Raw genomic sequence first — 12699 nt, 5'->3', positions numbered from 1 at the left:
TAATGGAATTTCCTTAACTGTGCTGCTGATAAGAATTCATCCTCTCTCACTAGCTTAACTGTTGTGGCAACAGTTACTTCATAAGATCCTGGCAGCTTAAAACAGACTTGTGAATAAGCTCTTGGTGTTTAGGAACAATGAGCATTAAGGAAAGGGGGTTAAGCAGTAGTGATGAGGTTGTTACCACATACCTTCCGTGAATGCCAATATATAATTTGTTTTTCCTGCTATAGCAGTTTCTCCCAAGTCCTGTTCTTAAGTATATTCCTGTCCTGCTTGGTCATGCTCATGGGGGCAAGTCCAACAAATAGCTGGGGTGGAACAGGGAGAATGACCTTACTTCCTTCTACCAACCAGCTGAACACCTACCAAACCTTCACTGCTTTCAAGGAAGCCACGCTTAATTAAACCCAAACAAGGAAACAGCAGCTGGTCACACCCCAGTAGTTCTAACCCTGCATTAAACATGGAGCAAGTGCACAAACATCTGACAAAAAAAGCTTTAAAATGGCTAGACTCTTAGCTTGCCTGTGCCTCTGCGCTGCTATCCAAAACAGCTGAGTAATGGGCACAGGCTAAGGCTGAAGGCAGACACTTGCAACATAAAGCCTATTATAGAGAGAAAGGAAAGGCAGGCTTTCAAAACCAGAGACACAATCTGCCTCCAGTATCTTTTATTCACCCCACTCTGTGTGGGATGGAAGTACACCAAGTAATGACCAGCAAAGAGTTCATTTAAGTTACTTTATTAAGCAGCCAGGGACAAAGTTCCCACCTGCCCTTTTAATTTTTTTTAACACCAACCCTGCACTATACTGTATCCCCAAACACCTACATGACATTCGGTCATCAACAAGCAGCCACGAGAGACCTGGTATAAAGTTGAACAAGACAGAACCCCAAGCTGAACAGGATTGGCTTTCCCCAGCTCCCTCCTGCACTGCCTCGAGAGCAACTGCTACCCCAAAAGAGCAGGAGGCGGAGGAAAAGACCCAAACAGCAAGCGGGCCGGGTAGGGGGTGGGGGAGAAGAGAAAGAAAAGAGAGAGGGTAGAAGCCCCTCAGTGCCCAGGCCTCCTCTGGCTCTTGGGGAGGACAACTGAAGGAACAGCCTACATTCACTGCCTGCTACAGCCCGGAGGTGCAGCTCTAAACTGGGAAGGAAGGAAGGAAAGAAGAGGCTGGAGCCTGCTCTCTTCCTAGAGCAGGTAGGAGTTTGCTTTTTCCATTTGGCAGCTCAGTTCAGGATCCACAGAGGCCTGCTCTGTGACTACAGCAACTCCCAGCTTCCAAATATTTTGAATGAGAATGGCCAGCTGAAGCTTGCCAAATTCACAGGCTCCCTGCCATCCCCCAAAATGCCTGCTAAAAGGTTATTACATGTAAACAGCCCTTGCCCATCCCTACACCAAATAGCCCTTGTGAACAAGGGAGCAGGAAAAAAAAGCCCAAAGGGGAAGCGGGGAAGGAAGAAAGACAAAACGCCAAAGGAGGAAACATCCATCCACACACACACACCTTGTTCTGTGCTACCCTCCCCCCACATGCCTATCTCCATATACAAATTCACCCTGCCCCACTGTTCCAAATGCAATTTGTTCCTTTTTATATACAAATAATTGAAAAATCATTAAATAGCTCCAAGATATATATATATATCTATATATATATATATGTATAAGTATGTATAAATATAAACAGGGGCACCCAGGGAAACAAGAAACCCCAGACAGAACCAAAGAAGGCCTGGGCCCCGTTCCCCAGGCAAGCAGGAGTCAGAAAGAGAGACCCTTCATTGCTGTGGTGGTGGACCAACATTCAGGTGGTGGCTGGAGGCAGACAGAGCATGCAGGAGCCCAGACGAGCGCACACAGGCCGCATGTAGGGCAGTGTCACTATGGCAACTCTGAGCCTCTAGATTATCATGGGATTTGGCAGTTTCCAGAGCATCTGTCAACAACCCCCCCCCCAAAAAAAAAGTAGTCTTAGAACAGGCATCAGAACTATGCACAAGACTCCTGTGTGGCTCTGATCCAGCCAGAGATAACGCTGGTCCAGTACAAGATGTAACCCCCTGCTTAACAGACCCATCTATGCAAGCCACACATTTTGGTAGGGTTCCATGTATCCAACTTGGGCCAGCAACCTAACAAGTAGCAGCTCTAAAGTCCAGGCAGAGAAAAGCAGTAGACGGATTGAGGTTGGAAAGGTCTGGCTATTTTGGTGTGCCTGGCTTCTTGGGGGTGCCTGGCTTCTTGGTCTGCCAGAGGTGTCCTTGGATGGTGAAGGCATCCACACTCATGGACATGGTCTTGCTGGGAATCTGCGTGAAGCGCTTACGGTCAGAGCTGTACTTGTAGATGCCCTCGATCATGGCCAGAGTGATGGTGCGCGGCCCGTACCCTGCCAGGCGCGTCAGTTCCTCCGTCTCTGGCGACAGGGTGTACAGCGCCCGGAACTGGCAGCTCGAATCACGGAACAGGATGAGGAAGTGATTGGCTTTGCTCTTCTCCACTTCCTAAAATGGAGGGGGGCAGGGAGGAAGATGCATGTAAAACAGGAGTAAGAATCAAGTTGAGGCACATACAACATTCCAACATTAGAAATGTCTGCAGAATGAACAACAAACAACGTACAGTTCTAAGTTCTTGTGAAACTGACTGAGCCAGCACATGTCACACATGATTTTCTTCATCTCCACTGAGAAAAGGGAGACTTCTGCCAGTACGGTTCAACCGCCACTAGGCTCACAGCCAATGAAGGTGACCAAACACCTTTGCACATGGGGTTCTATGATTAACATCTCTCAGTGGTGCAGCCAGTGTGATGCTTTTATGCTGCTATATTCTAACAGCGGAAGTTGAGGCCATGCTGTATTATGCAGAGGCAAACGTCCATAGCTACAAAGCCCATGCAGAGTCAGAAGCTGGAGCCAACATGATGTTCTTCCAAATTCACAGAGATCAGAGGAGGACATCTACATGATGTGCACAGTTCAGCAAGACGAGGGCGAAGGATGCACCTTGCCCAGCCCACAGCCATTTAACAACCTGCCATCCCACCCCGTGTAATTGCCCCCTCAGCTTACCTCCAGGATGCGATTTTTCTGGGGTTCATTGACTTTGCCAGCAAGGCAGCAGTGAGACAGTGCATTGTGAATAATGTACTTATTGGACTTGGCACTGGGCTCCTTGTACAGCTTGGGCCCTGCAGAGAGAAGAAGAGTTCAGCAGAGAAGTCAGGCTCACGAGGTTCCCTAAGGAAGGCAGCCCTGGCAAGACAAGCAGAAGATGCTTCACAAGGCAAAGGAACTGGAGGTCTCTTGATGCCCTTGCAGAGCAGGCACCAGATCAAGACACTTGGCCAGTGCATTTGGAGAAGGCGATCTAGCAGAGCTCCCTCTGTAGAATCACAGAAGGAAAGCTGGAATTTTCTGGAAGGGAGGGCTGAGAAAGCAAGAGGTTTACCTGTGTACTCTGGAATGGAGGCTGGCGAGGAGGCGGTCGATGCGTTCTCCCAGTCACGCTCCCGGTTCTGGTTGGACAGCAACCGGCTGGGGGACATTGGCCCAGAAGGAGACGCAGCTCTGCAAAACAGAAGTGCTCACCCTTAACTTCTGCAAGTGCAGCACAAACCCATTTCCCTCGGGCCTGCTACTAGCTAGAAGGCCAATCCAAATCCCACCCACCCTAGAGCACACTGCCAGGGTTTCTGCATCTCCCCTGTGCCCTCTTAATGCGTTAAGAGTAACAAGGCTAAGTAGAAGTACTACAAACTCACCGAGAAGACCTCTTGATGGAGAGTGAGTTGCCAGGATCATTGGCCACCGTAGAAAGCGAGAGAGTCGACTGGGAATACACCTTGCTGAGCTTGGAGCCTAGGAATAGGCAGGCACATGATCAGGAGTTGGGGGCAAAGTTTACATGGCCACAGCTGTCCCTTTCCTGAACCACGATCCCTTTGCATTTTAGCGCCACCATGACACATGGCAGCTGCGTTTACAGGTTTTCCGCCGCCCTGCAGAGCATGCCCAGCTTCTTTCCCAACTAGCCACAGCTCTTACCAAGGAGGCCTTTCACGGGGCTGCGCGCGAGGGCAGAGTCATCACAGAAGACGGTCTTGGGCCGCCCCTTCTTGAGGGCGCGCACAGTGGTGGGCTTCTGCCGCAGCACCTTGTCCAGGTCCTCCATGAGCTTGAGCTGATGGCGCCGCTGGTATTCCAGGCGGGTGAAGTCACCGCGCCTCGGCCCCACCACTTCCTCCTCTTGCCGGGGCTGCTCATCTGCCTGCCGTTGTCTGGAGAAGCACAGTCAAGAATACAGCCAGAGGTTAAAAGTGACTACAAGCCCACCAGGCACAGAATCTGCTATTAACCCAAAATCCACCGGGCATTTTGTAGTTATAGGAAGAAGGATTCAACATCATACTAAAATGCACTGCAGCCCACCAAGTGGGCTGATCTCTCCTCTCCAGTTTTAGGGGGCGCAGGGGGGGAAACCCTGCTGTGCAAATGAAAGTCCTTACGCAGGGCTTCCGCTGATAGGACTCATCAAATGAATTCTGCCTTTAGTTAGGTAAAATGAATTAGTTTTTCATCTGCATTCTGAAACCCCCTCCATGGTTCCTTAATGGGAGCGGGGGTATGGTATCCACAGACACGCTTCCCAGAACTACCCCTCTTCTCTTGCAATATGAAGCAACAATGGGAGGTGGTTGCATTCTCAGCTCATGGATCGTAACAGCCAGGTCCAGTAGGCACAACTGATGGCCTTTGTGCAAACCAAGAACATTCCCTAAAACGGGTCAGCAAACTTTTTCAGCAGGGGGCTGGTCCACTGTCCCTCAGACTTTGTGGGGGGGCGGACTATATTTTGGAAAAAAAAAATGAACGAATTCCTATGCCGCGCAAATAACCCAGAGACGCATTTTAAATAAAAGCATACATTCTACTCATGTAAAAACTCGCTGATCTGGCCCCCAGGCCTTAGTTTGCCTACCCATGCCCTAGAACAAGGTGGGGGCTTGTAGTTCAGCAGTACCTGGAGGGAACCACATTGGCTATTCCTGCTCTAGAATATACTGCTCTAGAATCCCCTGCAAATTATTCCCATAATGTCCCAAGACAATGGTTCATCAGGTCAATGCGGGAATGTCAAAATGGTGGTTGGCTCATAAGCATCTGCCAGAGGTTGCAGCGATTCCTCTGCCCTCCATACCACAAGCAGTGAGCCCTGCTGGGGGAAGGTGCAAGCAACACTTTGCCAGGTTATTTCCTTTACTCACACACACTTCTAATGCCAGCTTAGAAGAAAATCTACGAGTTGAGGGCCAGCAAGAACTTATTTTGCACTAGACAATCTTGCTCACACACAAATCTCATTCTAGGCAGTAGGGTTTGTACAGGAGAAAGTCCTTGAAGATGGCACTCCAATCAGTCAGAGTTCGTTGGCTCTACATAAGGTGGGCACATTTTGCTCCAAGAAAGATCCAGACACTGTCCTTGGAATAGTGCAACGAATCTGCATATTATACCCTCATTCTGAATGGCCAGGCCCTGAATCTTGCCCCTTTTGCCATGGAAGATTGAGTGAAAAGGACCCCATTCACACAAAGGCCCCACTGTGACATGAGAGCCATTTCCACACAATGGGAAATCCCAGTGCATCAGAACCAATACAAAACAAATGAAGCAGTAGTTATAGATGTATAAAACATTACTTGAGTGACTCGATTTTTGTAAGTGCTGGTGTAGCATGGGAACTGGAGAAACCAAATAGAGCTACTGGGGAGGGGGGTGGAATACTGGAAGCACAAGGCCTCCCACCACAGCAGAAGCACCTACCATGGCCATGCCTACAAAGAGGGCCAAGAATGAGAGGGCTTCCCCCATCCCAACCTCACCTTGCCTCCTCCTCTTTCTTCTCCTTCTCCGCCTCCTGCCATTGCTTCCTGCGCTTCGCCTCCTCAGTGCGTCGCTGCTGCCTCTCTAGGAAGCTTGCGCGCTTCTGCGCCATTTCCTCCTCAGCCTTCGCCTCATCCTGAACAAACGCAGCGAGTCAGTAGAGAGAAAGGGTGGGTGAGTCCTCTAAGATGCAGGGTCACTTTTCACTTTCAGGACAGGAGTCACACAGCAGCCAGGCCTGTCCTTATGGTTGGCTACAATGACAACTGGATGCTGAACTAGATTGGTTGGATCCAGCAGAGCTCTTAGGTTCTTTCTCTACCTTCCTCTGGACTGGAGCCAACTGCTCTCAACCCCTCTGGAAATGCCACTCCATGTATCCTGTGTGATCCTGCCAGCTATGGCTAGGGCTTGCCCAAAATGGGCTTCCTAGCACCTACAGATAGGATCAGAATCCCAAGGGTAGGTGATAGAGAGAAGGAAAAAACTTCATGTGATTTATTGATGCCTGAAGGTCCCAGGATTATCGAGCCTCAGAATGAGGTCCAAAACTGGCAGAAAGCTCAGGAACTGCGACCTCAAACTCCCACTGCAAATCCCAAGTCAACCTGGCAGAGGTCATTCTGTCCATGATCCACACTCCATCCTCTCTTCATTTGAGGCTGAGCTCTGCTTTTAGAGCTCATGCTTACGGTCCTATCTTTGGGCCAGTCCAAGATGCTGCAGAGATCTGCATCACCACTAGAGAGCAGCAGCAGCTGGTGTGATTTAAGCTGGCGCAGTAGAAAAACACGTCTGAAAAAAGATCTTCCCTGACCCACAAGGATCTCAGAAAGGAGATGTCCGTTTTAAGTTGCACACACACACACACACAGTGTCTTTGTTCAAGCACTTGGCTTGAGCAACTCCACCTGCACATTCTGCATACACTCCTGCCAGTCAAAAGGGGCCCCTTGGAATCCCTGTCCCACTGCAGGCCGCCTACTCCTGTTACCTTGAGCCAGCCAAGAAAAAGCGAAGCAGCACAGCCACCTGAAGCCCAGCCTAGCCCTGGCTGGCTCCAAGGGCCGAGCCATACCCAGCTGCTTCTTGGCCATGCTCCAAAAGCTCTTCTATAGAAAGTGCAGAATGCCAGTCATGAGTGTTAGCAATCTCCGCTTCAAGCACTTACCTTGAAGTAGAAGCCCATGCCAGCCCGGGCCGGCTCGGAGTCCAGGGCCTCGGTGATGGATCCCTCCAGCGAGTCGTCGCCATCTGCATCGTCGTCTTCCTCCTCCCCCTTCAGGCTGGACAAGGGGATTTCAATCAGGCTGCTGCGCCGGTCGCTGGGCGAGGAGACGTCACTGGTGCCATCCCCCGAGACACGGCCATTGCCCCCCTGGGGGGGCACCGAGGCCACAGGCCGCAAGTTCCCCTGGGCCTCCGGCACGGGCAGCTCCTCGTCCTCGGCAAAATGGATGGAGGAGCGGGTCTGCATGGGCACCTGGCTGGGGGAAAACTTGCGGAGGTGCGGGAGGGTGTCCACGTTGTGGGGAGGTGTCAGGACCCGTGTGAGGGGGGGCAACTTCAGCTCCACTGGCCGGGCGTGCCGGGGGCTCTTGGGCGGAGCTGGGGCAGGAGACTTCTTAGGGGTGGGCTGAGGGGAGCGGGACTTGCGGGAAGGGGAGGGCGACGGCGATGGGGAGGACAGCTCCAGGGAGGAGCGGGGAGGAGCCCCCTCACGGCCGGTCCTTGGGGCTGGGATCACCCAGGCCTGCACACTAGGCTTCTTATCCAGCAGGAGGCGCTGCTGCTGATCGCTCAGACGCTGCATGTCCAGCTGCAGGGAGCTCAGGGCGGTGTTCAACTTGGCCACCGCCCGGTTGTAGTCGCCCAGGTTCTCGTCCAACGCTCCGCCCTTGGTGATTTCCGGGGAAAAGGTCACCTGCTTGTTGTCTAGGCGGGCCCGAGGACTTCCGGCCTCTTCCTCAGCCTCCAGCTGGGCAAGCCGCTCCTCGAGAGCGAGCCGGCCATCCTCCGACTGGCCTTGGGCATCGGGGGCCTTCTGTAGCTGCAGGAAGGCACTCTTGCCCAGGCGCTGGCGGTGCCGGGTGAAGATGGCCTCAATGCGCTTCTTCTGAGCCTCAATGGCCCGGCGCTTCTCCTCCAGCCGCGCCCCCAGCTGGCTCATCTCTGAGCTGAGGGCGGGGCTCTGGGCGGGGCTCTCGTCTGGTGGGACAGGCCCAACTTCAGAGCCCTCGGAGCTGATCCCACTGGACTTGCTGTCTGTCGCTGCCAGCTTCTTCTTGCGCTCCGCGAAGCTGGTCATGCGCACACCAGAGGCAGACGAAGCTGTGCTGTCGGGCTGCGAGCTCAGCGAACTGACGCATGAGGTGGAGTCATCTGGGCCGCCAGGGGCCCGCGTGGGCTCCTCTGCGTCTGAGTCTAGGCTGCCGTCCTGGGCTGGCTCGGTCCCATTGGGGGGGCCATTGTGGCAGCGGTAAACAGTAGCCATGGGTGCCTTTTCTGGCACAGAAGTTTTCGGTGGCTCCGGAGAGTGCAGGTAAAAGCCATCGGGCGCTCCCTCAGGGAGCAGGCGCTCGCTGCTGTGGATGATCTGCAGGGCCTCCTCGATGGTAGGCAGGTCGGGGTAGCCGTCGCTCAGCCCGTTTTCCAGGGCCAGCCCCTCCTGGGCCTTTGGTCCAGCCCCGTGGAGCGGTGTTGTCACTAAGCCATTGGGGGCCTCAACCACGTCAGTGGACCGTGGGCGCGGTGAGCGAGGCAAGGAGGAATAGAGGGCAGGGGCCAGGCTGTCTGAGCTGACAGAGCGCAGCATGCCCACCGGGTTCCCCATCACAATGTCCACATCGCTGTCCAAGCCAAAGGGGATGCTGAAGGAGACCGCCTGCGACAACGGGTGGCTAGGGAAGCAGAGCAAAACGATAAGATTAGGAGCAAAAGAAGGACGGACATGCTGGGACATTCCAAGCCCACCTTCCACTCACAACCTGCTGGTACTGCTTCTCACAACTCTGTATCCCAAGTCGGTGGATAAGCAGAGGTCTGGGAAATTGTCCCCTCCTCTGGCCATATGAAATCCACCCCCCGTGCTCCTCACCTGAGCTGCTTCTTGCTCCATGGTTTACCAAAACCCTCAACATGGGACATGGATGTGGAGTGATGCAGGGAGCCTAAGGACACAAAAAGGACCCAAATCAGAGGAACAAGAAAGCAGAGGAACAAGAAGATACCGCGGGGCTGTCCTAGAGACTTGGTGGCAGGAGTCAAGGCCCTCAACTCAAGGGGTGGGAGGAATCCAAGCAGCCTGCCAGATGCTTCAGACTCCAGCCCCCATCCCTCCCTGACCATTGTCCATGCTTGCTCTGGCTGATGGGAGTGACAACCCAAAACTTCTGGAGGGCTCCAAGTTGGCCCAGGCTGTCCTTGGGGGACAGTATCCTCCATGTCAAAATAAGGAGGAGTAAGCACACAAAAGGAGAACCGCTCTACTTTGACAAGGATCCTTCACAAAGCATGTGTTTGAAAGGAAACCAAAGGCCCACGAGGGCACGACGTCAGCAGCACAAACTCCGATGACGTCAGATATATCTCAGGCTGTCTAGGGCCATCTCTTGAGGTGAGATGTAGATTAAAACCTGCCTTCTCAGAATGATCTTTTCCCATGATAGGCCAGTTTACACAGAACAATTTTGTGCATGCCTATTCACAAACAAAGTTCCCCTGTGTTCCAGGTGTAAACCAGGAACCTGCAGCCCTCCAGATATAATTGGACTACAACTCCCATCGTCCTTGGCCTTGGGCCATGCCAGCTGGGCCTGATGGGAGTTAGGAGATTCAAAGCATCCAGAAGGGAAGAGCTTTCCCCTCTCTGGTTGCACAGGGTTACAGCCCTTATTGCCTTATAGGAGGTTCAACAGAGCTCACCCTTATTCATGCAATGAATCTAGCATACTGCGCCTTTACCAAAGCATCTTAAAATTGTGCCATCTAAGGCAGGCATACTATGGCTCTGTTGCTCTTGAGAAATGTGCAGCAGCTGCTGGGTAAAGCTGAACAGCTATCCAGGACCAAGAGCTTTGGAAACCACAGAAACAAGCCCCTGCGGATGCCGACAGTCATGATCGTGACGCCTTAAGAAGGACCTCCAAGAGACTTGCATGTGTTTTGATTAACCTTTTACCCCCAACAGAACTGAAGGACTCATTTTCTTCCCCCACAGCTTGTATGTGGTTTGTATTGGTGGGGGGTGGGAGAGACTAGACAAAGCAGCAGCACCTTACCTAAAGAACCACAGAGCGGAGACTGTGCCTGCCCTCCAGGCAGCAGTGGGTGGCGGAAGCTGAAAACTGGGGAGCTACTGGGGGGGATAAGAGATGAGATCAGATTAAGAACATTGCTACAAAACTTGTTGTCACACAGAGAGAAGCAGATGCTGCTGCACACTGGTTAGGCCTCCAGCCACAATCCTCTGGCAGCACCAACACAGACTGCACTCACACAAGCGAAGTCAGCAGAGGGAAACTGGGTGCTGAAAGCTAGTCCTTTGAGGAAATAGGACTAGTTTGGTGTGGGTTGTTGCGTTTGTTTTTTTAAAGGGGAGGGGTGATAGAAACCCAAGAAGGAATTTGCACAACACTAGAATCACTGCATTACATTATACGTGGAACATGTAGGCACTGCTAAGTGTTGATTCCGCTCATTCGTTTGGCAAATGAAGTGAACAGACTTGCAGGAACAAGTTCCTTTAATTTGCTGCCTAAAGGCATTCCCATAACTTGCACATGGGAGGAAAGCTGTGCCTACCTTAAAGATCAGAAGCTTGCCCAGTCACACCCCCACCCACCCACCCACCTGCCCTGCAAGAAGAACTACAATTTCTGCTGGCCTGGAGCAAAGGGAGAGCAGCTGCTCTGGCCAAGAGTGCTCTCCCCTTTACTCCACCAGTGCAACTCAATCCAGGTAAACCACAAAGACTCCCCTGATCAGCAGCTACAGCTGATCAGGGGAAGGGAGCACCAGACTCGCACACTGACAGTGCCAGGGACGCAGTTTTCTCCCCAGAGCAAAGGAAGGCCCAAGACTCCTGAAACATAAGGAGGCACTGAGCCACCACAAAAAACATAAGGAGCTCTCCCCACCCTGATTGCAGGAATAACTCCTTCCAGATCACGTTTCCCCAAAGACTGTCTAATATTAATATGTGGAGAGGCCCCCTAGGCAAGCAGAGAGGGGGAAAGTCAAGCTGTGGCACTTTGGAGTACAGTACTAACACATCTGAAGAGCAAGTTGCTGAGTGGAGGTTTTTTTTAGGAAATCAAGACTCTTATGTCAACAGCACAGAAATCGTGAAGGACCTCAAGGACTCTCCCAGACCTCTGCCAGCTGCAATAGCAACATTGCCCCTTTGAAGAGACAGTATTTAGCTATTCCTAAAGGGATTCACAGTTTTTGAGCACTACTGGGAAGGGCACAGTTAAGCCACCTGCAGCGTACAACTCCCATCATTCCTGACCAGCAGCCATATTGGTTGTTGCTGTTTGGAGTCCAGCAACATTTTCAGAGCGACGGGCTCCTTGCCTGGAGTCCTCCGCCAGCAACATCATGGCTTGTGGACTTGCAGGTAGCAGTCTGGACATGACTCCCGTCTAAGGCTTCCCAACAGCTTTGATTCATACACGGGAGACTGGCTAGCCATGCTGCCAGACAGGGAAGCTAGTTGACAGCAACACACTCAGGCTAAAGCAGCTTCGTTTTATAAGCTGGAACTGGAGCTGACATGGCAGAATGCAGGGACCGTCCTCTTGGTGGGTGAAAAGGTAGGGAACTGGTGCCCTCAAGAAGACAGTCCCTGGCATCTCTAGGTAGGGCTGGGAGAGGCTCCCTGTCTGGAACTACAGTTCCCATCATTCCTGACCAGATTCTGATAGCTAGGGATGATGGGAGTTGTAGTTCCAAAACAGCTGGAGATCCAAGTTTGGGAAACCCTGGTTTAGACAACATTGAGAGAGATGGGTCAATGGGGTCTGGTTCAGCAGAAGGCAATTTCTCATGCTCCTACATCATCATCCATTTACAAAATCCTAGCTCTGGAATGAGACACCAGAGAGCGCAGCCCACAGATACCTTCCTTGCAAAGCACAGCATCCAAATCTGACTCCCAACATGGGCAAGAGAGGGCAAGCCTGGTTTCAGGCTCAAAGTGGCGGTGGTGAGAGTAGCAGAGGCTCCCTTACCTGCTGTTGTTCCCACTGTTGGGCGTCAGGGAGTCATTCAGCCCAGGGGAATCTGGAAGAGAACAGCCACTTTACTGAACAAGCCGAGAGGGGAAGGGAGCAGAGAGCTCACGCTGAGGATTAAGTCACTAGAAGGTCAGGAAAGGGTGGGAATGCCAACCACATGTACCAAAGGGCAGGAGAGGAACCTGCTCCCATCTCGGCTCACACAGGAGGCCATTGTTCCAGGGCTAGAGCATGCCAGCTCCCAGCAGCCCATGCCTCTGCTCCACTTACTCAGTGGGACAACTGATTTAGGGCGGCGGGGGGAGTGTGACAGTGATAGGCTGCTATCAGATACCTGTGTGCACAGACAGGCTTTATAGCACAGCCTTTACTTTTCTTTATTTTCCAGGCATCCAATTTACCACATGATGTACAGAAAGCACAATGGGAATTAAAGGTATCTTTTCTTACAGGAAGACCAGAAAAGCATTCGCAACATCAAAATGCAAACTTTCCAGGAAGGGCCAAGGTTTTAACAAGTATTTGGAAAAGCCGTGAACGCTGGTCAAGGTAAAGCCAA

General features: G+C 52.2%; 1 protein-coding gene across 5 annotated transcripts in view; it reads right to left on the bottom strand.

The window, feature by feature from the left end:
- Positions 1–730: 730 nt before the first annotated feature.
- Positions 731–12699, bottom strand: part of CAMSAP3 (calmodulin regulated spectrin associated protein family member 3) — a 45840-nt gene continuing 33871 nt past the window's right edge. For all 5 annotated transcript variants that reach the window (XM_081850132.1, XM_081850133.1, XM_081850134.1 and 2 more), the window contains 10 exons: positions 12135–12186; positions 10182–10255; positions 8999–9071; positions 7073–8801; positions 5901–6037; positions 4063–4295; positions 3780–3876; positions 3467–3585; positions 3088–3206; positions 731–2517 (listed from right to left, as the gene is read on the bottom strand). In XM_081850132.1, coding sequence (XP_081706258.1) covers positions 2215–2517; positions 3088–3206; positions 3467–3585; positions 3780–3876; positions 4063–4295; positions 5901–6037; positions 7073–8801; positions 8999–9071; positions 10182–10255; positions 12135–12186 — 2936 coding nt within the window. In that variant the 3' untranslated portion in view covers positions 731–2214. The remainder of the gene's footprint in view (positions 2518–3087; positions 3207–3466; positions 3586–3779; positions 3877–4062; positions 4296–5900; positions 6038–7072; positions 8802–8998; positions 9072–10181; positions 10256–12134; positions 12187–12699) is intronic.

This window comes from Podarcis erhardii (assembly GCF_964252035.2).
Source record: "Podarcis erhardii genome assembly, chromosome: 2".
NCBI classification, from domain to species: Eukaryota; Metazoa; Chordata; class Lepidosauria; order Squamata; family Lacertidae; genus Podarcis; species Podarcis erhardii.
This window is presented reverse-complemented; position numbering and strand designations above follow the sequence as displayed.